Below are 26,073 nucleotides of genomic sequence, written 5' to 3'. Positions count from 1 at the left end.
TTACTCTTACTTGTAACTTTTTGACTGATTTACTGTGGATTGGAGTAAATGTGACCAGGAGGAGTGGGCTAGTACCTACTCTGTACTCTTACTCAAGTAGGCTACTCGGGTCGAGTACAGTCCATCTCTGGCTGCAGCGCAGCGCCTCAAGCCTAATTTATGCTCCCCACCGGAGATCTACAAGCTCACAATGTTGGCATTTGCAACGCGATGTGAGCTTGCACTTCACCGTGTCGTTCCAAGAGCGTATGTATGCAGCTCGCAGCCCCCGCTCTCCGAGCTCCAATACCCTTGGCCGGCTCCCAGGGGGTCCCCGAGGGGTCCCCCACGCCGGGGGACCCCCGCGGACCCCCTCGCTGCCCGAAAAAAACTAGGCCAAACCGGCCAAAAGCGGCCCGTCCACCGCATCTATAGCGGATCCCAAGCTCGAAAACGCTAGGAGAGGTGGGACGTCCGCGAACAAATCGAATCTTTTGAACGGTTCTTTGAAGTGAACGATGGGATCCGGTTCGTGCAGTAGAGAGCGCGAAGTAGTGAGCGCATAGTGAGACAGATCCTTGGCTCGGTCTCACTTCAAAGAGCCATAAATCCCTTGCTTTAGAGGAGGTTCGTTGATGAAGTGAAAGCAAAGCAGCGCTGCGCAGAACAACACAGGGATGATCTGTTGGGAATTATTTTCCTCACAAACTTTATTTAGCAGTCAAATTTCGCCGGGATAGTAACGTGTAGCGTTTGTTGGACGCTACGTCACTACTGGAGTCTAAAAATAGCTACGCTACGCTACAGCTACGCTGGTTCAAAAGGAGCTGCGCTACCGTGACGCTACTGATAAATGTAGTTAAGCTATGTAGCGTCGCTACTTGTAGCTCGCTACTGCCCATCACTGCTATTGTTCAAATACCATACATATTCCACTGGAGAGGTGAGTGGTGGACGCTTGATGAAGGTCCAGAAGGACCGAAACCTCATGTCAGTTTGAATAAAACTATTGCAGCATGAGCAAGAGCAGAGTGCGGGGTTTTTGTTCGTGAACGTTTTGTTCACGATTGCTTCATTTGTCAATGTCCAACAACGTGCCTGCATCTGGACAGAGTGGACGTGCGAATGTTGTCTTTACGAGGAGACCGATAGCTTTACCATTACTGGTCAAGTTCTATGAAGAGAGCCGTATTCTGTTGGTCAACCATGACATTATGAAATAGTCTTCCATGATGTGATGTCCGTGGCATCCAAGGAAAGGCTAGTTTTTGAAAGGACATTTGTTTTACAGTTGGTGTACTTTACTTTTTCTTCTTCATTTTTTAAAAATCGGTTATAGTCCTCTTGTTTCTATCATTCTTTAAAAAACAATCTTTAATGACTTTTGATAATGCTTTTTGACTATTTGTTGTGTAATATATTAAGAATATAATGTAAGACTAGCTGCTGTTCAGGCATCACCCAATGGGGAACAATTAACCCATTAGGCATAGAATTGTTTAATGCTTTAACTGTTGAAAAATAGCAGATATACATGCAGATCTACAAGCCACGCTGCGAGCTTGTAGATCTGCTATTTCTGAAAAGTCTTCGAACATTTTTAACTCAAATATTTGCTTCTGGGTGGTCCCCGGAACAACATATTTGGAGATGGGGGGTCCGCGGCCAAATGCATGTAATTTTGGGGGTCCGTGACACGAAAAGGTTTGAGAACCACTGATTTAGAAGAAGGATTTAGGAGACACTTATAGAATCGGGTCAAAAATATTCAAAGACTTGCACAAATGTTCACGATTTTTCAAAAATAGCAAATCCACAAGCTTGCAGTGCGACACTCGGATGCTGCACATTGAGCTTGTATACCTGCTATTTTTCAATAGTTAAAGAAATGAATAATTCTTAGCCTAAATGGATTAATACTGCTTTATTTCACACACGTGTTATTCTGGCATGTGAGCTTTGACACAACAAACGTCCTGCTGCTTTCAGCGCACAGAGGAAGAGTTTCATCTGTCTCAAATTACCCATCATTCCACACAGGAAGTCATCCTTCAGGATTTAGTAGCAGCTCATTGGCTCTTAATTGCTTCCTGTCTCACAGAAAGTGGTCGTGATTGGCTCGTACGGAGCGCAGCGCAGCGCCGAAACGCTCGACATCAGGCCGCTGTGCGTGTGTGTGTGCGTGTGTGTGTGTGTGTGTGTGTGTGTGTGTGTGTGTGTGTGTGTGTGTGTGTGTGTGTGTGTGTGTGTGTGTGTGTGTGTGTGTGTGTGCGTGCATGCGTGCGTGCGCGCGCGCGTGTGTGTGTGTGTGTGTGTGTGTGTGTGTGTGTGTGTGTGTGTGTGTGCATGTGTTTGTGTGTTTGTTCGGTGTGTTTAGTTGTTTGGCTCTTCCTCCATGAATGCAATAATCACAACTTAATGGCCGTAATAATCCCTATAAATAGCCTAGTGCTGTTAATACTGAGAGCTATTCACAGCACGCACACACGCATGCAGTAAAAGCATCAATACAACCATGTAGAAATACTCTCTGTTACAAGTATAATTCCGGTATTCAAAACTATAGGAATGGAGCTTGTTCATTTTTATTGATAATGAGCTCCTTATCGATCCTGCTTATTGAGCCAGGCTTTTATGGAGCCCACTATTGAGCATTTTTTAATATTTTGTGGCAAGATATGAGACGACAAATTCTGAACAGAACTGATGTCTTTTTTTTATTGGCCAGTTGTTGTGACTGACCACCATCTATGAAGATGACAATAAAGTAACAAATATCATTAAATATGATATATAAGTACCAATAAGTACCAATACTCGAGTAAATGTTCTTAGTTACTTTCCACCATTGCTTGTCGGCATTTAGTCCTCACAAATATAGTAAGCACACACACGCATGCACGCGCGCGCGCGCACGCACGCACGCACGCACGCACACACACACACACACACACACACACACACTAATGCTAATAGCGGGGATTAGACACACACGTTGTGTAGCATGTTAATGCGCGTGTCATTACTGCGCTGATGATTAAAGAAATCCCAAATTGCTCCTAATGACACGCTTCTCCTCAGCCAATCAACAGCTTTTTGTTCAGATTGAGTCATCTAGGGCTCTCTGCGCGCGCGCGCGTTTGTGTGTGTGTGTGTGCGTGCGTGCGTGTGGTGTTTGGTTGATTGCTGGCTTGAGCAGATGTCCAATCGGAAGGATTATTGCTGTCACCATAAGAGATGCCCCCCCCCCCTCCCTCCCCCCTGCTGGGAGTTAATTTACTCTCAACTCTACATCATGACAGTGGTGTAAAGTAACTATTTAGGTTTACTTAAAGGGATAAACCACCCATTTTCAACATTGAACTATGCCATTAGTATACCTTTGAGTTGTTATGTGGAAATAATAATAAAAAAGTCCCTGATAGATAATTTTGGTTGTAGTTAACATCATATCGTTTGAATTCAATAAACATGTGCCATGTTTCCATGCTTACAGTATGTCACCGCTAGTGGAAAGTTACCACTCCCTGTATTGTCGTTATGATCTGGGAACCAATCAAAGACTTCCACGGTTATACTGTATTCTTTCATATATTTGATGTCTATCCTCCATTTTTGGAGAGAGAGGGAAAGTTGCCACTATGGAATGGTATGCTGACTGTTTTGTCCTCTCGTCTGCTCCCTTCAACTCCAACAATTTATGATATAGTCCGGGCTGTCTCTGAGTCTTATTCCTGGTTATGGATTTATTGATCCATATATATTCATTTTATTTAACAGTCCCAGACACAGCGTAACTACAAATGCAACATTTTACAAAATGGTCACTTTAAGAAGGTATTGTAATTATATTCTCCACACTTGTATTCTCCCCATCTTGACAACATGGTATATTCCCAGGTTCCGCAGGTCAGCTTCACAGGCGCAATTCATTATTGTTAATTGTGGCACGTTTACTAACATGCCAAGTTTAGCTGCACTTGAACAACCGTTCCAGGCTGCCTTATCCAGCCCAAGAAAAGATAAAATGTACTTCTTAAAATAAGTGTATCATGGCGTGCGTGCAAGACACCAGTCATGTTGCCATACCTTAGCTTTTCTGAACTGACGCCACTGGCACCCTTCATTGATTTAAACGGGGAACGTTTCCTGTGTTGACGATGACGCGACGCCCGATGGCTGCAATTAGATTGGGGGGGGGGGGGGGGGGGGGGGGGGGGGCACGAACGCATGTTTTCTTGTTGAACGCATGTTCAACAAGAAAACACAAGTAACGCTAGATCAACATACACAAGTAACCTGAGATTTCAGCTGTAGGTGAACTCTGACCTTTCTCTATAAAGCGAGTTGAATCTATAGTGATGTGAATGCTCTGACGAAGGCTCGATGCCGAAACGCACATAAGCGTTCTTTGTTGGTGTGTGCCAATAAAAAAAGTGGAAAAGTGAGTACTTTGTCCTCCACTGATTTAAAGTTTTGGTTGTGCTACCTTTTGGGAATTTTTAATTCCTACTTTTTATGTATACTGGACTTTGGGTCTATAGCACGCCACTAAGAAAACCCAATGCTGATGTTCAACCTCTTTAGCTTATTCAACAATTCAACATAACAAGACAGTGTTAATTTTGAGCTTTTTACCATTCTTTTTCACCCTAGTCTTTGTCGTTATGCCAATTAATTCCACCCGACACACATTTGTTGTCACTGCCGTTTTATCCTACTGACACAAGTCCAGGGCTGGCGCACAAGAATTTTTGGTTTTAACCACTTAGCACGTCAAGAATTAGTCCACTCTGGTCCACTCTCGCAGTGGCGTCAGTTCAGAAAAAGCTAAGGTATGGCAACATGACTGGTTTCCTGACACCGGTCATGTTGCCATACCTTAGCAACAGGCATGATACATTTATTTTAAGAAGTACATTCTATTTTTCCCCCCGTTTCTACGGTTTCTTGGGCTGGATATGGCAGCCTGGAACGGTTGTTCAAGTGCAGCTAAACTTGGCATGTTAGTAAATGTGCCACAATTAACAATAAATGCATTGCACCAGTGCAGCTGAAATGCGAAACCTGGGAATATATTTCGTCAAGCTGGGGAGAATACAAGTGTGGAGAATATAATTATAATACCTTGTTAAAGTGACCATTTTGTACAATTTTGCATTTTTAGTTATTTTACTGTGATTTAACAACATAATAAGCAGCACAGATAGACAAAGAGACATTCATGGATTTATATTTAAAAGTAACTTTTATTTCCCCCCCCTGGACCCAGGGTATGGCAGCTGCATACCCCTGCATACCCAATTGACACCCCTGCACTCTGGTATAGCTGGCATGGATGCTACCAGTCCTGTCAGAGTGGGCTAAGACAGCGCAGAGAGAAAGCACACACACACACACACACGCACACACACACACACACACACACACACACGCACACACACGCACACACACACACTGGCGAGCGGTGCGCCCCCCTGCTGCGCGTCTCCTCGGGCACATGAAATGAATGGAGGTCTTTATTCCCTGGAGCTGGTGGGAAGAAAGAGAGAGACACACACACGCACGCACGCACGCACGCACGCACGCAACGCACGCACACACACACACACACACACACACACACACACACACACACACAGAGACAGAGATAGATACAGAGAGAGAGAGAGAGAGAGAGAGAGAGAGAGAGAGATCATAGATAGATAGATGTGTAGATAGAGATAGAGAAACGGAGAGATGGAATGACAGACAGAGAGAAAGACAGAGAGACATAGTATGGTTGTTATGGGGTGGAAACCACCAACACCTTCCTTTGTTGATATTTTAAAAACTTTTTTAGTGAAAATAGCAGATCTACAAGCACACAACGCCTCGCGTCACCAGGCGGTTGTCTGCTGGTAGATCGGCAAGAGGACAGGAGTCTGGGATTGGCAGAGAAATAGTCTCGCGTGGCCAGATGGTGACTCCCGCGATTTGCAAAATGCTCCCGTCATACAGTCTGGGATAGGGGTTTTCAAAGTGGGTGACGGGGCACCTGGGGTGCCGCAATGGCAGTCCAGGGGTGCCGCGAGATAATTTGATAATATTTGGAATTTATTTGGACACTTTGTACAAAGTTATTTTCAGTCAGTTCTAACCAAAATGGCTGTTATCTCAATGTTTTCCTCACAACATAATCGCTAAAATATGCTATAAATATAAGGTGCTGGGAGTGAAAATGATGAATATCGTCACTGTCAGGCAAAAACCTTGTGTCTTCAAGTTTCAAATGTGTATGTTTTGGTAAAGTAAAAGTCCTACTTCATATAACTGTTATAAATATTTTCGTGGAAGTCTATGGGGAAAATGAACGGGAGATCTTTTTAGTGGGACCAGTAAACCACACCCACTGCGATGCTCTATATCAGGGGTCTTAGGGGTCCTCAGAGTTACAACAGGGGGTCCCCCAAATCTTTGTGTGAATTTTTTTTCTGCTTTTTTATATTAACCACATGAACCATAGTGTCCATATTCTGAGAACTTTAGCCAAAAATAGCAGATCTACAAGGTCAGAGCTTGTAGATCGGCTATTTTCAGCAAAGAGCTTTGGTGTAGAGCAGACTAAGTACAGAGTGAAAGGTCAAGTTTTATTAAGTATTGACGGTTCAAGTGGTTAAATATCTGAAAACACAAATTGACATGAATCCAAAATACACTGATGAATGTGCTGTCAAACAATGAAACTATATGGAATAAAAGGTTGTGGGGGGGTCCCTGCTTCAGTGCTCTCTCAACTAAGGGGTCCTTGGCCTGAAAACGTTGAAGACCCCTGCATTCGTAGATTGTGGAATAGTTGTCTGGCTACGCGAGACTCCAAGAGAAACCCTTTTCCCCTCCCTTTCTCTGTCTGTCTGTCTGTCTGTCCTCTCTGTCTCAGTTATCCAGTGTTTGTTTGCAGAGGGGATCTTTCCTCTCTCAGTGTGTGTGTGTGTGTGTGTGTGTGTGTGTGTGTGTGTGTGTGTGTGTGTGTGTGTGTGTGTGTGTGTGTGTGTGTGTGTGTGTGTGTGTGTGTGTGTGTGTGTGTGTGTGTGTGTGTGTGTGTGTGTGTGTGTGTGTGTGTGTGTGTGCGTGCGTGCGTGCGTGCGTGCGTGCGTGCGTGCGTGCGTGCGTGCGTGTGTGGTTTTGGAGGGAAGTGCATGTGAAACGGGTGTAGGCACCTCTCCGTCCTCTCCAGTGGTGTACTCATATTTTTTACTCAAGTAAAAATATCAATACTGCATGCAATGCAGAAATACTCTGTTACAGAATTCAAATGTACTTGAGTAAATGTATGAAAGTATTGACATCAAAATGTACTTAAAGTACCAAAAGTAAAAGTACAAAATGTTTGAAAAATGGCAGGTCTACAAGCTCACAACGCGTCGCGAGCTTGTAGATCGGCTATTTTCAAATAGCCGCGGTATAGAATAGCGCTAGAGTGCATTAATGTATGTTTTATGATATTATATTGCATATCTGCAGAGTAACTGGTTACTAAAGTACTCAAATAATTGTATTGGAGTAAAAGTACAATATTGAGATCCGAGATAGAAGTTAGAAGAGTAGAAGTAAAAGTCAAAGTACTGAAAACTGGAAATACTCAAATATAGTACAAGTACAAATACCTAAAAACGGCACAGTACTTAAGTAAATGTACTTAGTTACTTTACACCACCGGTCCTCTCTACTTGTTTTTCTAATGGCCCCCTCCCCCACCTCCCTCCCCATCTCTCCCGCTCTCATTCTTTCACTAAATCTTTCCCCTCCCCTTTTGCCCTCTGTTCTGTGTGTGTGTGTGTGTGTGTGTTGTGTGTGTGTGTGTGTGTGTGTGTGTGTGTGTGTGTGTGTGTGTGTGTGTGTGTGTGTGTGTGTGTGTGTGTGTCCAGCTCCATACAGGGAAAATGAAACACTCTCTTCCACTGGGCGCCGAGCCAAACACAAGGCTGAGAAAAAAAAGAAAGAACAGACAGAAAGGAAAAAAAAACTATTTGAAGGGCAGTGTGACTGTGTGTGCGTACGTGCACACCTGTGTGGGATTGTGTGTGTGTCACGTTCACGTACACACACACACACACGCACACACACGCACACCGCGCACACACACACACACACACACACACACACACACACACACACACACACACACAGTTTTTGTGTGTATGTGCCTAGGTATGTAGTGCTGCATGTGTGCACGCTGGCATACATACTATGTGTAGCAGGGTTGTGCGCGCGCGTGCGTGCGTGTGTGTGTTTACGTACAACTTGTCTCTGAGTCTGAGTTTGTTCAACAGTGGAAAATGAAAGACTGTGAGAGAGAGAGAGCGAGAGAGAGAGAGAGAGAGAGAGAGAGAGAGAGAGAGAGAGTAAGGTAGAAAGACAGACAGACAGACAGACAGACAGATACATAACTCCATACTTTCATGGTAAACCAGAAGACAGAATGTCAGATGTGTGAACAACCTAACATCCATGTTGTGCTTATAGAAGCATTATGTTAATATGTGTCCATGCATGCATCCATCCAAACACTGCTGTGTCATTATCAATGCATATGGAACCTCGCCTCACCAGGCTTTCTGGGGGAAAGCCTGGTGTTCGTTCACAACAGGCCACTAGAAGAAGCGACGTTGCTTTGATTTGGTTCCCCCCCCCGTTTGTTTCTCCAATCCCTATTAAAATGCTTGAGTAGCCTAGTGTAGTCTTGCCAGTCGCTACGAGTTGGACTAAAAGACGCATTATACAAAACAATTTTTTCAAAAGCAAAACTACTCCGCATCAAGGAGTTTATTAGGTAGGCCCTAAAAGCAGTGTTGGGGAAGTTACTTTGAAAGCGTAACTTGTACAGTTACAAGTAACTCACCATGGCAGTAACTTGATCAAGTTAAAGTTATATACACCCCTGGAGAAATGTAACTTATAAAGTTTCAAGTTACATAGAAAAACTAACTTGAGTAACTTGAGTTACTTTTTTTCAGCGTTAAATTGAGAATGTACATTTGGTGTGTACATGAAACAAAATATAATATCCTACAAAAATTCACATGCCAGCAGAAATATGCCTCTCCACTGAGTTTTATGTTTTATTTCAAAAAGGTTGACATTTTCTTTAGTAAACATCTGTGTTCCTAAAATAATGTTAAAGAAGAAAATTATGATCTGTTAAGGACATTTGATCGTCAATCTTAAAAAAACTTAAATGTAAAATTATAACTTCGCTTGTTAACTTCTTGTAACTTGTAACCTGAGCCAAAAATGACCCAAAAAGTATCTCAGTTACTTGAGGAGTTACAAAAATGTGAATGTAACTCAGTTACCAGCAAGTTACAGCAAAATATAACTTAGTTATGTAACTCAGTTACATGTAACTAACTTCCCCAACACTGCCTAAAAGTATGTACTTGAGCGCAGGGGAATCATTTTGGGTTAAAACTGAATCCGGTATGATCTTCCTGGCAAATTGTAGTCCTTTGAGGACTACAACATGACGTGTTGTGGTTTCCGCTCCAGACCGGTTACAACCCCGAAAAGTGAAGTGATCCCAGGCTAATACATGTGTAACTTGATCGGCACTCTGTCCAGGTGCCAACTTGCTCCTAGTGCACAAGTAGGACACAAGTGGGTGGCCATGTATGTTGTACAAGATTGTCACGCAAAAGCAGCTAAAATAGCCTTGTATACAGCCACTGCTATATGTTTACTGACATGACATTCTGGATTGATTGATTGATTGATTGATTGATTGATTGATTGATTGATTGATTGTTGGATGGTTGGATTCTTTAGTTTCAGTAGGTGTGTTAACCAGTGGCGTCAGTTCAGAAAAAGCTAAGGTATGGCAACATGACTGGTGTCTCGCGTGCGTGCAAGACACCATAATTACCAGCACAGATAGACAAAGAAACATTCATGGATTTATATTTAAAAGTAACTTTTATTTCCCCCCCTGGACCCAGGGTATGGCAGCTGCATACCCCTGCCATACCCAATTGATGCCCCTGGTGTTACAGTCAAGGTCCATGCTAAGGTTAACCACACAGAAAGCTCCAGGGGGGCTTGGCGTTTCCATTGTGGTCCATTATATTCAATGTGTCAATAGTACAATAATAAACACCACCACACATGATGAGCATCAACAGGTATAGTTTTAGAGGAAAGGGGAAATTGATGGATGGATTGTACACCAGTTTTACTCAATCTCAATGAGAGCAATGAGATCATCTGACTGTGCTTTTAGAATCTTATAAGGGGGGGGGGGGGGGGGGGGGGTCCCCAGATGATTTGATCAATTTCAAACACTGTTTTCTCACTCAACAGTAAAAAGAAGAACATGCAGTTTGCAGTATAAGTGTATAGAGGGTATTTGCACATTTATAAAGTGACAATTAAAGGACTTTTAATACCTTTGTAACATAAGTAAAATAACGTGTAACATAACGCAAGATTGTCCAAATTGTCAAATAGACCTATTAGAGGCAGAATTTGTGAAAATAGCCGATCTACATGCTCACAACGCCTCGCAATGCGAGGCTATTCTCACAATAGAACCGTGTTATACAAATGTAATGCCTCTCTTCTCTTGGTGCTCGTCAGGGTGGGGGGGGTCCCCAGTTAAAATATGATTATTTTGGGGGTCGCGGCCTGAAAAGGTTGAGAAACACTGTTAGAAGGTATAAGGTAAAGGCTTATCCTAGCTTTCAAACACACACATATGAACCCGTCCTTGGCATTTGTGAGACAGTTTCATCTGCAAACACAATTGTACACAGTGTAGTGGGGGGGTCCAGGGGTCTCGGCTTCATCTCTCTCTCTCTCTCTCTCTCAGCTAAGGGGTCCTTCGCCTGACAACACCTTTCTAGGACCCCTGTTCAAGTAGGAAACAAAAACAGGAGTGATCAAGTGATCATTCGTTGTGGCTGCTGGCCCCATGCAGTGCAGGCTCTGGAAACAGCTCACCCCTCCATTTTAGAACGGCCCCATCGGCTTATAGATGTTTTTTTTAATCCTCACGTTTCTCCCTGGCCTTCAACCCTAGTTGACCCTAGTTGTGCTTTTACTGTTGCATTTAGAATGTTTGGCAAGCGGCCAGAACAGAGGAGAAGAGTTAGTACTATATCTATCTCTATCTCTCTCTCTCTCTCTCTCTCTCTCTCTCTCTCTCTCTCTCCTCTATAGAGTTAGTACTCTATGTGTCTCTCTCTCTCTCTCTCTCTCTCTCTCTCTCTCTCTCTCTCTCTCTCTCTATAGAGTTAGTACTCTATGTGTGTGTGTCTCTCTCAATCTCTCTCTCTCTCTCTCTCTCTCTCTCTCTATCTCTCTCTCTCTCTAGAGTTTGTACTCTATATCTATCTGTCACTCTCTCTCTCTGTCTCTCTGCCTCCTCCTTTAGCATGTTTTTGTGGTTGCTCTGTGGTTACTGTGTGTGTGCGTGTGTGTGCGTGTGCGTGCGTGCGTGCGTGCGTGCGTGCGTGCGTGCGTGTGCATGTGTGTGTGCACTTCTTTAACTATGCTTGTGAGGGCCAAGTGTATCTACATGTATAGTGGAATTTTGATAATTAGACAATCACAAGGCAATAACTTCTGTAAGGGCTCAATTTGCGTTAACGAGTAGTCGCACCTGATGCACTCGCGGCATTGGCTCAGGGGTAGAGAAACCGTCATTAGAACACAGAGGGTTCCCAGTTCGATCCCGGGCTCCCCCTGAGTTAAGGTCGAAGAGTCCTTGAGCAAGACTCTTAACCCCTAGTTGCTCCCGGTGAGCAGGTTGGTGCCTTGCATGGTTTCCTCTGCCATCGGTGTATGAATGTGTGTGTGAATGGGTGAATGTAATGCACAATCTCTGTAAAGAGCCTTGGATAAAGCTGCTATATAAAATACACCATTTACCATTTTTTTTCTCTACATTTTTATCCCACGATTTTATAACCCATTTTTCACCCGGTGTCAATTATCTAATGTAATCCTGGGCGCTGCTCTCCCTCTGCCAACCTGGGGAGAGCAACGGACTGACCTCATACTTCCTTCTATGCATGACAAGTCCAAGTTGCTTCTTTTCACCTGAGAGGGGGGGGTTTCCCTAGTTGGACTTAACGCGTGGAAGGAACTCGTTATTCCAACCAGTTCCTTTCCCCTCCATCAGGCGCCCCGGCTGGCCAGGGGGAGGCAGTATAGAGACGAGGGTGACTGCATGTTTTTTGTAAGGGCACCTACCCTAGGAGACATGAGGAGAACATGCAAACTCTACACAGAAAGGCCCTTTCTCCAACCCCACCTAGGGTATAGGCACTGATGACGCGGAGAAGGAGAACACGCCCCCAGCGCCCCCAGCGTCCCCAGCGGGAATCGAACCCAGGACCTTCTAGCTGTGAGGGGACAGCACTACTGACTGCGCCACCGTGACCCCATTTACTATTTATTAAGGGTGTAGTTAATGTGTATCAATAACGTCAGTGGTCAGTTGTCGTTAGTGTGTAGTAATAATGTGCTTGTCATTAGTGTGGTGCTTCTAGTCCACGGCTTAATGGAAACATGAACGATGACTGGTGGTCACATGACACCGTCCTCGCGCGACCCCGCTCAACCTCAAACCATCTCTCTCTCTCTCTCTCTCTCTCTCTCTCTCTCTCTCTCTCTCTCCCTGTGTGTGTGTGTGTGTGTGTGTGTGTGTGTGTGTGTGTGTGTGTGTGTGTGTGTGTGTGTGTGTCAGGTTAAATGAGAATTGTGTATCAGGTAACTGACATCCTACCCTGCTGTGGACTCCCACTGTCTGCTCAAGTGTCACCACGTGTGCACGCACACACACACACACACACACACACACACACACACGCACGCACGCACGCACGCACGCACGCACGCACGCACGCACGCACGCACGCACGCACGTCACCTCAAAACATCCTGAGATCGTGGCTGCGCAGTGGCTTATGTGCATATATGTCTGTAAATGGTAAATGGTGCATTTAAATAGCGCCTTTATCCAAGGCGCTTTACAGAGATTGTGATTCACCCAATCACACACACAAATTAATTACATTCACCCACTCACACACACACACACACACACACACACACACACACACACACACACACACACACACACACACACACACATTACATTCACCCATTCACACACAGATGGCAGAGGAAACCATGCAAGGCACCAACCTGCTCACTTCCACACTAACTCTGGGGGGGGCCCGGGATCGAACTGGGCACCCTTCGGGAACCCTCTGTTTTCTAACGACGGTTTCTCTACCCCTGAGCCACTGCTGTAGAGAGAGATCTTCTTTGTTATCTTCATTGAATGCTGCACAATGTGGGATGGTGATTACTATGACACTTCCCACTGTTTGCAGGATCACTGAGTAGAAATTGAATGCAACGAGAGGAGCGGAGAAAAAGTGTCACATGTCACAATAAGATAGGAGAAAGTGTAAATGTCAGCATGTTGAAGAGTGCAACCGAGCTGAAGGGAAGAAGCTGTTTCTGTGCACAGTTTGAAGGAGATATTAAAGACGTTTTTGGGCACGATTCAATTCGATGAAAAAGCTGTTTTTGTGCTCGATTAACCCATTAAGGCCTAGAATTATTGAATGCTTTAACCAGTGAAAAATAGCAGATATACAAGCTCACAGCGCGGCACCGAGTGCCGCGCTGCGAGCTTGTAGATCTGCTATTTTTAAAAAAGTTGTGAAAATGTGTGCAAATCTTTGAATTTATGTATTTTCAAAAGCGAACGTTTGTAACTCAAATTTTGCTTCTGGGTGGTCCCTGGAACTAAATATTTTGAGATGGGGGTCCGTGGCCAAATAATATGATTTTGGGGTCCTTAAAATGAAAAGGTTTGAGAACCACTGACATAGTAGTCTCTCAAGAACAGACTAACTGAGCTCCAGTTGAGTGAAAAGGACCTTTTCTTTGACGATGGCTGGCCAGATTGCTGACATAGAAACATACGGGTTTTTCAAAAAGTCTTAGAAGGATTCAAAAGACACTTATAGAATCGGGTCAAAATTCTAATTTTCATGATTTTTTTTGCAGCGCGGCACTCGGTGCCGCGCTGTGAGCTTGTATATCTGCTATTTTTCAATACTTAAAGCATAAATAATGAAACACAAAATGTGTACCCGTTCTAAATGGTAAGAAGCAGTTTGTGTGCACGGTTCAGAGAGTTGGTGGCCGACCAGGCCTCGTCCAGGCCTCGTCCAGGCCTCGTCCAGGCCTCGTTCAGGCCTCACAGCTATATCAGATGCAAGCTCAGCTGGCGTGCTCTGACCTTGGACAGTGTGCAGTTCATCGATTGTGGCAAAGGTTTCAACCGACGATCTGTGAGTGTCCTACATCAGTGGTTCTCAAACTGTGGGGGGTTTTTAGGGGAACCCAGGGGGGCCCCCCAATTATTTTGGGAGGTCCCCAGATGATTAACGTAATGTGCAACATTGTTTTCTCACTCAACAGTGAACAAACCCCCCTGATAAAATATGATTATTTTGGGGGTCGTGACCTGAAAAGGTTGAGAACCACTGTTCTACATGGCAGGATGCCGTGGCTTTTGATTGAGAGTAGACTTTATTGTCAGTTTGCATAGGAAAAGGTACAGTTTCATTACAGTACAGTTCACTGGTACAAGGTCAGCTAAAAGGATACCTCAGAAAAGCTTTTGGGCTTGCTTCAATTGGTGTCCTTTTTTAAAGCGAGTCGCACCCTAGGCAGGGCTCCAGACTAACTTTTTTCACCTACGTCCCGGGACCGTCCCAAAATACAAATTGAACCGTCCCCAAATGAATGTAATCCGCCCCAAAAAATAATAAAAATAATAATAAATTATTGCAGGCCTATTAGTATTAGGCTACTATTATAATAATATTTATTATTATTGTTATTGTTGTTATATTGTTGTTGTTGTTGTTTTTGTTGTTGTTGCTGCTGGTGAAATTGGCTTGACAATCCTTTCTATTTTTATACTGTCATTTGTGGCTTCTAAAAATCTTACCTCAGCCAGTTTGCTGGTGTGATTGTCATATACGGTAAACTAAAGAACCAATCATGCACGACTGTTGGAGGAATTACGGTAAAACTGGGTTTGTACTTTGTCCGTACGAACGTGTTGCGCGCTAATCTACAACCCTACAACTACGCGCATCCTCAGGGCTTTGAGGGCTTTTAGATCGTCTATATGCTCACCGCACCGCACAACACCGTTGTACTGAAAGAAGTATAACCAGTGCCATCCACGCTTCATCGAGTGGAGAGTGCAGACGCGTGCAGTCTGCTCTGTGCTTCACAGCAAGCGATTCAGATGAACTGCTGCCGAAATGGAGTTATTTATTATGAGTGGACCGGTTGTTTTTGAGAGTTTTAGAGACACTACTGGACTGGAGAAAATAAGCTGCCACACGGCACGGGAACTTTGTAAAATGAATGCCAGCTTGCACGGCTCACGGCTGGTTGTGATGAAGTTGATTAGACGATTAGACGAACATATTCACATAACGTCTTGTAATTGGGAATATAGGCTATAGGTTTATAGAGATGACAAAAGTTAAACAAACCGTTGATTTAATTACAATGTGTCCTACTCCAATATCTGCTCGTGCTGCTCACTAAACGTAGGCTATGTGTCTGTGCTTGGTGCATTGACAGTGTTCCGTTTTACATTTTCATTAATAATCACAATCCAAATCATATAACTTACTCTTTATGAGGCGAGCAGGGGGCGGGGATGCTAAGATTTATCTCTCAGCCACAGCTTGTAGATCGGCTATTTTCCACTAGTTGTAACCCAGACAGTCTGTTCTCTGCCTCATTCTGCTAGTTAATCTCTTCAAATTGCGCAGCATTTAGCAACTAAGTACCTGAAAAGGATGATCAGCACTGCCTGTGGTAACTTCTTAAACATTCTGTTTACATCATAGCCTATTCATTTTCTGTGAGTCTCATGCTGCGAGTTTGCACACCATGGTTTGAGCAGTGACATTGATATGCGCCGTTGGCTCAAAAAAATCCTCTACGTCCCAAATGCGTCCCAGGGGAGATTCATTTGCGTCCCGAACACATATATTTAAGTCCCTGGGACGTAGGGATGCCGTTAGTCTCGAGCCCTGACCCTAGGGTGTTGAGACGCGTTGTGAGCTTGTATATCTGCTATTTTTAAACATTTTGTACTTTTACTTTTGCTACTTTTAAGTACATTTCGATGCCAATACCTTTGTACTTTTACTCAAGTAAATTTTGAATTTTACTTGTAACAGAGTATTTCTACATTGTAGGCTTTTACTTAACTCATTTACCGCCTCTCCCGATAGTCCCGAAAAAATCCCTATGTTCCTCTCTGCCGGTCCCGATAGTCCTGAGACTTTAATATGCTTTAATCGCTATAAAATATTAAAAAGTAAAATCGCTGTTTTATCGGAGATCGGTGTCTAATCGCCCGAACCGGAAGTGCTTCCGGTCGCATTTCCCGTCTGCGCCGGATATGGTAAGAAACCTCGTATCTCCAAGCTTCAAATGTGTACGTCTTTTGGTAAAGCAAGGCCCTGCTTCATCATACAAGACTGTCGCACAAAACTAGTGAAAACAGCCGATCTACAAGCACACAACGCCTCGCGATGCGAGGCGTTGTGCGCTTGTAGATCTGCTGTTTTCACTAGTTTAGCACATTTTATAGATGATAAATACAAAACGAACGGTTTTGGACATACAAGGTTTCCACTCGACAACAGCGAGATTCTATAAATATAAGGTGCTTAAAGCATTCTTTATGGGGTGCCCTGAGCCAAAAAGGTTTGGGATCCCCTGGTCCAGAGTGTTTGGTCCATATTTGGACTCTAACCTTATCCCCTGTGAGGAGAGAAAAAGCTGTTTCAGTTGCTCCACCAAAACCGTTAGGTGACAGGTTGCGAGGGTGCGCGGCGTTGTGTGCTTGTAGATCGTCTGTTTTCTCTCATTTAACCCATTTAGGCCTAACATTATTGGATGCTTTAACTATAAAAAAATAGCAGATATACAAGCTCACAGCGCGGCACCGAGTGCCGCGCTGCGAGCTTGTAGATCTGCTATTTTTTTTAAAGTCGTGAAAAATCTGTGCAAATATTTGAATATATGTATTTTTAAAGCGAACGTTTGTAACTCAAATTTTGCTTCCGGGTGGTCCCTGGAACTAAATATTTTGAGATGGGGGTCCGTAGCCAAATAAATATCATTTTGGGGGTCCTTCACATGAAAAGGTTTGAGAACCAATGACATAGTAGTCTCTCAAGAACAGACTAACTGAGCTCCAGTTCAAGTGAAAAGGACCTTTTCTTTGACGATGGCTAGCCAGATTGCTGACATAGAAACAAAAGGTTTAAAAAAAACCTTAGAAGGATTCAAAAGACACTTATAGAATCGGATCAAAATTCAAATTTTCACGATTTTTCAAAAATAGCAGATCTACAAGCTCGCAGCGCGGCACTCGGTGCCGCGCTGTGAGCTTGTATATCTGCTATTTTTCAATAGTTAAAGCATAAAATAATGATACACAAAATGTGTACCCGTTCTAAATGGATTAAATCGTTTTTAAAATGATAATCCTAAACGAACGGTTTTGGACATACGAGGTTTCCACCCGACAACGACGATGTCAAACGCTTCCGTGATGACGACAGAGTGATTGACCTTTATTTCCATCTGTAGTGTCTGACGTGATAACGTCATAGACTGCATTTAATGGAGCCCGCATGCGGACTGCACGGTGAATAAATAGAAAGAACCGCTCGCTATTATTGTGCAGCGTAATGGAGCATTTAGGGACATACCTCAGCTAAGCTGCACACACACACACACACACACACACACACACACACACACACACACACACACACACACACACACACACACACACACACACACACACACACACACACAGTCTCTCCCAGCATGCAACATCCTTACCACAGGAATTTAATTGCTCTGTAAACAAGGCTTTTTGTTTGGTTGGGAGATCTCTCTCTCTCTCTCTGTGTCTGTGTGTGTGTGTGTGTGTGTGTGTGTGTGTGTGTGTGTGTGTGTGTGTGTGTGTGTGTGTGTGTGTGTGTGTGTGTGTGTGTGCGCGTGTGTGTGTGTGTGTGTGTGTGTGTGTGTGTGCGCGCGCGTGTGCATACCTGTGTGTAATATGGCTCCATTCAGCAGTCAGAGGAGCGAAGTGTCACATCAATATGAGGGGTCTATTAAACCTCTGATACATGAGCTGGGAGATGGATCAACTAACGTGTTACAAAGAGAAGAAATGCTTAGTATAATATACCATGTCAAATATAACAACATCGTATAACATACTGTAATAGAAACACATTAGTATAATATAACCATGTAAATATAACAACATCATCATATAACATCATAGAAAAAGCATAGGATTGCAAATGGAACGCGGTGAACTGGTGTGTCGTGTTGTGAGGTGATATACTGGTGTTAAGTAACTAAGTAGGTTACATTTACTTAAGTACTGTACTAAAGTACAATTTTGAGGTATTCGAACTTTACTTGACTATTTCCTTTGGGTGTAGCGATACATTTTACGATACGATATGATATGCATCACGATACATGGTTGACGATACGATTTATGGACGATATTGGTTCATGGCGATACGATACGATTCAATGATTTAAAATCGATATGTCCTCTATTTGTGTTTGGCAGCCTTGGACACGTACATAGGCTGTTTGTAAGAGGCTTCCAACAACTTGGGATGCCAAAAAAAGCAACTAAACAGCTTGCAAAATTCTATGCAATCTCTTCTACTATCGGTATAGTCGCCAGGTTTGGCGAAGGAGTTGTTACTTGTACCCTTGAATGGTTTGTGGGTATTGGATATTTGTCCAAGATATGATGACTGTACATTACTTAAAGCACCTTGTAATATTTGTGTCCTTGTATTGTATCTTTTATGTGGACATAAATAAATGATTGAAATGTGTGTGTGTGTCTTCTCCTCAGACGTACGAGCGGCAGTTCAGGATGCCGGGCGAGCAGCGCGAGGGGGGTCTCCTGCACCTCCTGCAGGGGGAGCACCCCCAGCACCCCCCGGCTCCCCCCGCCGCCGCGCCCAAGCAGCACCCGCCCCCCCTCGCCCAAGCAGCACCCCGCCCCCGCCCAAGAACCACCCGCCCCCGCCCATACACCACCCGCCGCCTCCGCCCAAACAACAACAACAACACCAGCAGCAGCAGCAGCCTCCGCCCCGTGCCGGAGGCCTCCGGCGTTCGCGCACCACCACCATCACGCGCATCACCACCACCCGCACCACCACCCGCAGCCCATACTGATGCACCCCCTGCACCACCATCACCACCATCACCACCACCACCCGCTTCCTCCCGACTGGATCTCGGAATCTAACGGTAAGCGGAGAAGGACTGGACAGTTCAGAAACCTGGCTACCAGATAGTAACATCATTGTTAGGCAGGGTTTTAAAATAAAAATGATAAAATGTTTCATTGACATGGTGAGAAACAATGGGTTCTATTATAGCATGCTAACTTTCCAGGAATAGAAAGCCTGCAGTGTCTTGTATTAGCTTGGATTAAAAAACAGTGAGCTTGTACATCTGCTATTTTTGAAAAATCGTGAACATTCCTGCAAGTTTTTGAATATTCTTTATTCTATGAATGTCTTCTAAATCAGTGGTTCTCAAACTTTTTCATGTCAAGGACCCCCATGCATTTGTAATGTAATGTATTTGGCCCCGGACCCCCATCTAAAAATAAGTTGTTCCAGGGACCACCCAGAAGCAAACATTTTAGTTACAAATAAAAATACATATATTCCAAGATTTGCTATATTTTTCACGACTTTTAAAAATAGCAGATCTACGTGCGGGCGAGCTTGTAGAGCTGCTATTTTTCGATAGTTAAACACCAGTAAGCACGTGATTTTAGGGCAAAATGTGTAGGAGCAGTGTCCAAAAATGTGTTTGAAAAAAATCGCCCCGATAGTGGCGCTATATGGGACACATCCATGTTGATGACATGAGTGTAGACATACTGTGTACCGATTTGTGTGATGTTAGGGCAAAATCTGTAGGAGCAGTGTCCAAAAATGTGTTTGAAAAAATCGTCCTGATGGTGGCGCTATATGGGGCAGATCCATGTTGAAGACATGAGTGCAGACCAAGTGTGTACCGATTTGCGTGATTTTAGGGCAACATTTGTAGGAGCAGTGTCCAAAAATGTGTTTTGCAAGAATCGGCCTCATGGTGGCGCTAAAAGAGGGCCATGTGAGAATTGATGGCATGGATCGGGGCAACGGTGGCAGAGATATGAGAAGGGCAAAAGTGTGACGTGTGACTGACTGACAGACTGACTGACCTAATGGCAATTATTTATTACTAGACCTTACCCGTTTGAAGATATGTGCTCCAATATATGTGCAGAGTGTGGGTTATGGAGAAAGTAACTGTAACTGGTGCGTGCGTGAGAATATGTGGGGGCATCATAATGTAAGGAGCAGCCCATGGAGGAGTGTATATTTGAGCGGTGGTCACAACGCTCCTATACGTGGCCGTGTGTGTGGGTCTGTCTGTCTGCGTGTCTGTCTGTCTGTCTGTCTGTCTGTAGCCTGCAGTAACCTTTTCTGACCACACATGTTAAGGGAGGGGCGCTGTTGTTCAGGCCAGGCCAGACCAGGCACACACGCACACACACACACGCACACACACACACACACACACACACACACAGGGGGGGGGGGGGGGGGGGGGGGGGGGGGGGGGGGGGGGGGGGGGGGGGGGGGGGGGGGGGGGGGGGGGTGGAACCACCGCTCAGTTCACACGGGTGTGATTTTTTTGATGGATACAAATAATTTAACAGCTAAATTAGGTGAATAGAAGTATGAGGATGTATGCGCTTGCTCTACATAATTTTGCCCATACCCGTCGGAAGATCAGACACACATCAAATGCACCCGGTGCATGAGTGACCCGTGCATGCAGGCAAACCACATGAGAGAGAGAGAGAGAGAGAGAGAGAGAGAGACACACTGCAACATTCCTAACTGTGAGATTGGTGGGTGTGGGGTTACAGATCCCATGGCCTGGAGGAACGGACCGTTGCCCTGACAACAGGCTGAAGTTGAGTTGAACAGAAGTGGTATAAAAACGCTAAGAAATAGCTTGAATTTGGTGAAAATGGAAATCGGGCTCCGTCAGCCTCTGTATAATGCTAATGGCCAATGCGCCATGTGAAAATTGGGATCAGTTGCTGAAGAGATAAAGGTGGAAATGCATTTGTGACTGACTGACTGACCTCTCTCTAAAATTATATAATGGATTTGTGAGCTGAATAAATGAAATGCCAGGCGTGTCTGCAGGGCCCTCGGATCCTTCAGAGCCCGCCTCCAGGGACCTGGCCTCAGCCAATAGGAGCTCTCTGCTGGAGGCCAGCCCACCAACGAGCCCGTCCCCTCAGAGGTCGCTGACCCCTGACCTGCAGTTGCCCGTGGTTACCGACGCCAGCATCCTGAACCTCACGTCTCTGAGCAGGTCTGTTCGTCTCAACCTTTGACCTTTTGAACCTTTCTTTTGTAGAACCTCCTTCCAGAGCCATAAAGCAGTGGTTTTCACATCAAGGTCCATTATTTAATCCAGGGGTCTTCATCGTTTTCAGGCCAAGGACCCCTTAGTTGAGAGAGAGATGCAGCAGGGACCCCCACAACCTTTTCATGGATTCCATATAGTTTCGTTTGACAGCACAATCATCAGTTTATTTTGGATTTGTGTCAATTTGTGTTTTCAGATATTTAACCACTTGAACCGTCAATACTTAATAAAACTTGACCTTTTACTCTGGACTTAGTCTACTCTGGACTTAGTCTGCTCTTTTTCCCACTCTACTCCAAACCTCTTTGCCGAAAATAGCCGATCTACACGCGTTGTGAGCTTGTAGATCTGCTATTTTTGGCTAAAGTTCTCAGAATATGGACACTATAGGGTTCAAGTGGTTAATATAAAAAAGGGGGAAAAAGATCACACAAAGATTTGGAGGACCCTTCATTAGTAACTCTGAGGTGACCCCCTGTTGAAGACCCTCGATTTATTCGGCATATGAGCCACAGAACCACCATTTGATGACATATTTAGCCTCTGTGTCAAACTGACCGATGGTTCAAGGATCCCAAGTACATTTTCTGCTATTTTATTTACCTCTCAAGGATTTGACAAACTGTGCAAAGTAGCAAAAATACGATGATAAATTATTCAGTTTCCCTTGGAGAATCCATTACAGCTGATGAAAGTTGGGCTCCCATTAACTTAAAGGAGAATTCCTCCCCAGAAGGGTTTCTTACCTTTTATTTATATCATTTTGTAATTAAAAAAAGGGTCCAGGTGTTGTTTACATCCATTACTGCATTGTTGTGATTTTCGGCCGGACCGCATAGATGATTTTCACTCCAAAACGGCATATCTGCGGTCATAGGCAAATCCGTTTATATAAACTTGATTAAAAAGCAAAATTCCACTTCAGACGGTCTCCACTGGTCTTACTGTGTTTTACTGGGCAACCATTGATGACGTCATGACGCCAGCCTCCTAGAGCCAGGCCTACGTGAGCGTGGTTGTGAAAGTTCTCCTTTCCAACACTAGGGGGCGTAGTTTTTCAGTTTCGAGGCAGCTATAAACAGCGTACTGGGTCGTCTCTTCATTCTCACAACTTTTTCAGCCTAGCAGCAGTGTTCTTTTTTCTTCTCTCCATTCTCACAACGTACGCAGAGTTGCAGCAGTGTTTTTTGTTGTTGTGATTATCATCCACTGTTCTTTTACACAATTATCACTGCAATAGAATTTCTCTCTCGTATATGTTGAACGGGCCTATTTGTGTCCACCTGTGTCCAGGGGGCGGGGCATACAGGAGGTCAGCGACCAGCTCTTCGGGAACGTCAAGAGGAAGTACGGGAGGAAGGACTCCCAGAGGATGCTGGGCAATCCTCCGCACGGCGCCGACACGCCGTGGGGGCGGCAGGCGGAGAAAGGGGCGGGGCCTGAGAGCCCCCCCGCCCCGGGGGACGGACCCAAGTACAGAGAGGACGACCCCCCTCCTGAGAGGTAGGCATGATGCGACCTGGCGTTTCCCAAGGAACCTAAGCACAACGGTGGGGGCCAGCGGTGGGCAAGGAGGTAGGGAGCGCTTGCTGTGTTCACTGGAACCGCGCAGAGATGCCGAAAGTCCGGGGGACGAAGATTTACTATTCTGTCCATAACGGCATATAACTCGGTAACGGTGCCGAGTCGGCTCATGCGACCGTCGCAACCGTCGTGGCTCATTGGTCACCTGAGACGGTGCGCCTCCGTCGTCATCACTGAAAACAATCGCTCCTTTCCCTTGCAGCCCCCCGCGCCCCCACCCTTGTGCTTAGGTTCATTGGCAAAAATGCGCACGCATGCATGATGGGGGGGGGGGAGCATTACTTAGTTACTTTACACCACCTCAAAGTTATTTGTCACATCTGCCCAGTGCACAGTTTCTGTTTGCAAAGCCTAAAAGATGTTCAGTGCCAAAAGACTTTACTTGAGTATTTCCAAATACCAATACTTCTACTCCACTAGATCTCGGATCCAAATATTTTACTTTTACTCCACCTCATTTATTTCAACACTTTAGTTTCTAGTTACTTTATAGATTTCAGATTATCATTACAAAACATGCATTAACCACTTCAGCCCTATTCTTATACTGTACTTTTCAGCCCAATACTTTTGTACTTTTACTCAAGTACATTTTCAAATCAGGATTTTTTTCTATATTGCAGTATTGATACTTTTACTTAACTCATTCATTGCCTTTTCAAAATGGCCGCCAAGTTCCTCACTGCCATTCCATGTACTTTTTAGTGCACGGCACAGCAAATGAGTTAAGTAAAACATTTGAGTAGTTTTTCCACCACTGATGACCGCCTAACCAACATGTCCTGATGGTGACAGGCTTGCTGAGCGGGAGGAGAGGAGGAAAGAAGAGCGGGAGAGGACGGCTCCCAGCAGGAGAGCAGACGATGAGGAGAGAGGAGAGGAGGCCAAGGCGGGAAGGAAGAAGAGGAGGAGGCGGTCTTTCGACGAGTCGTTCCCCGCGGAGGAGCAGTCGGAGCAGCAGCAGCAGCAGCAGCAGCAGGCCTCGGAGGTCGCAGAGAAGGCTCAGATCGGGCCCCCGGAAGCCAAAGTGGCCCACAAGATGGACGCCCACAAGAGCCTGCAGTCCCGAGCCGGAGCTCAGGCCGAGGCCAGGCTGGACGCCACGGAGAAAGGAGGGGAGAGGAAGGAGAAGGCAGAGGTGCAGGCCGTGGCCGAGACGGATTCCGCTTCCAACGCGAGCAAAGCCAAGAAGAACGCAGCGGCGGCAGGACGTCCTCCTAAGGCCGACCTCAACGGCCACAGAGAGTCTGGTTTCGGCCACACCCACACCCACAGCCCCGGTCCTGGTCCTGCCACCGCCGACCCCAGAATGCCCAGCCCCGGTCCCATGGCCAGCGCCAGTCCTAACCCCAGCCCCAGACCCAGAGCCAACCTCAGCCCTGGGCCTAGATCCAGGACCAACCTTAGCCCCAGTCCTAGCCCTAGACCCAGGACCAACCTTAGCCCCAGTCCTAGCCCTAGACCCAGGTCTAACCTTAGCCCGAGCCCTAGACCCAGGGCTAATCTCAGCCCCAGTCCCAGGGCTAATCTTAGCCCGAGTCCCAGGGCTAATCTTAGCCCCAGTCCCAGATCTAACCTTAGCCCGAGCCCTAGACCCAGAGCTAATCTTAGCCCCAGTCCCAGGGCTAATCTTAGCCCCAGTCCCAGAGCTAACCTTAGCCCCAGTCCCAGAGCTAACCTTAGCCCCAGCCCTAGACCCAGGGCTAACCTCACGCCCAGCCCTAGGCCCCAGCAGGCCAACCTTAGCCCCAGTCCCAGCCCTCGGCCCCGGGCAGCCCCTGTGTCCAGCCCCGGGCCCGGCCCATACAGCCCCGCGGCCAGCCCCTGCAGCAGCTCCAGGCCGATCAAGACCAAGGACCGATGGTCCTACCTGAAGACGACCAGGAGTCCCGCCGGCTTCGTGCCTTCGGCCCCGAAGGACTACCGGTGTCCCCCGCCGCCGCCGAGCATGGCCGAGCCGCCCTCCGCCTTCCCAATCACCCCCGCCAGCCCCCTGTACGCCAACACCGACAGCCTGACCGTCCACGCGCCCGTCAAGAGGAAGCGCGGGCGGCCCAAGAAGCAGCCCCTCCTCACGGTGGAGACGGTCCACGAGGGCACCTCCACGTCGCCCCCGAGCCCCCTGGCGCGGGATCCCTCCTCGGCGGGGGGGCTGAGCCGGCGGCGGAAGCAGCAGCTGACCACGCTGGCACAGATGGCCTCCGTGCCCAGCGCGGCGGCAGTGGCGGCCTCCAGTGGTCTGAAGCTGAAGCGCGGCAGGCCGGGGCACGCGCGGCCTGTCGCCAAGCTGAAACTGGGGAAGGTCCAGAGCATCCTGAACGAGATCCTCTCAGGTCGGTTCACTAAGTTCTCCTGTTTGTTTTTTCCCTTCCACAAATGAGTACTTGAGACGAAAAACAAGTCCATATTTTGACATTTTTTAATATAGATATCTTTTTGATTTACCAGACTGTAAACCACAAACTAGTAGTTTTTAATCTGTTAAATTGTTAATGCACTCCCCCCTCATTTTGTTCAATTGTCTGTTTTAATGTTATCTGCTCCCTTTGGATGCTGAATATTGCTTGTACGGAGTTATACTGTTGTTCCACAAACTGTTGGAGGTATACTGTTTTTCCACTTTCCATAAGTATTATGTCTTATAATTCCTTAATTAGAGTTCAGCAAAAACATGTGCATTAAGTGCATTAAGAATTTAACATATTAAAAACTACTAGTTTGTGGTTTACAGTCTGGTAAATCAAAAAAAATATCTACATTCAAAAATTACTTTTTTAGAGGGAAAGATCAGGAAAATGGAAGACAAGTGTGAAGAGGTCAGATGTCATGTCACAGGTTATTTTTGAGTGGTGGTCACACCACTCCTGTAATTCGCTTTCACGATGTTACTGGCCGGGTATGTCTGTCGCC

General features: G+C 45.6%; 1 protein-coding gene across 1 annotated transcript in view; it reads left to right on the top strand.

Annotated features, from left to right (window-relative positions):
* setbp1 (SET binding protein 1) overlaps positions 1 to 26,073 on the top strand; it is a gene marked incomplete at both ends in the record, with an annotated part of 100,756 nt that overhangs the window by 18,551 nt on the left and 56,132 nt on the right. The window contains 5 exons of the mRNA XM_080738415.1: positions 18,980 to 19,243; positions 19,299 to 19,383; positions 21,351 to 21,522; positions 22,873 to 23,082; positions 23,959 to 25,496. Coding sequence (XP_080594541.1) covers positions 18,980 to 19,243; positions 19,299 to 19,383; positions 21,351 to 21,522; positions 22,873 to 23,082; positions 23,959 to 25,496 — 2,269 coding nt within the window. The remainder of the gene's footprint in view (positions 1 to 18,979; positions 19,244 to 19,298; positions 19,384 to 21,350; positions 21,523 to 22,872; positions 23,083 to 23,958; positions 25,497 to 26,073) is intronic.

This window comes from Nannobrachium achirus (genome assembly GCF_963921795.1).
Source record: "Nannobrachium achirus genome assembly, chromosome: 12".
Classification (NCBI taxonomy): domain Eukaryota; kingdom Metazoa; phylum Chordata; class Actinopteri; order Myctophiformes; family Myctophidae; genus Nannobrachium; species Nannobrachium achirus.
This window is presented reverse-complemented; position numbering and strand designations above follow the sequence as displayed.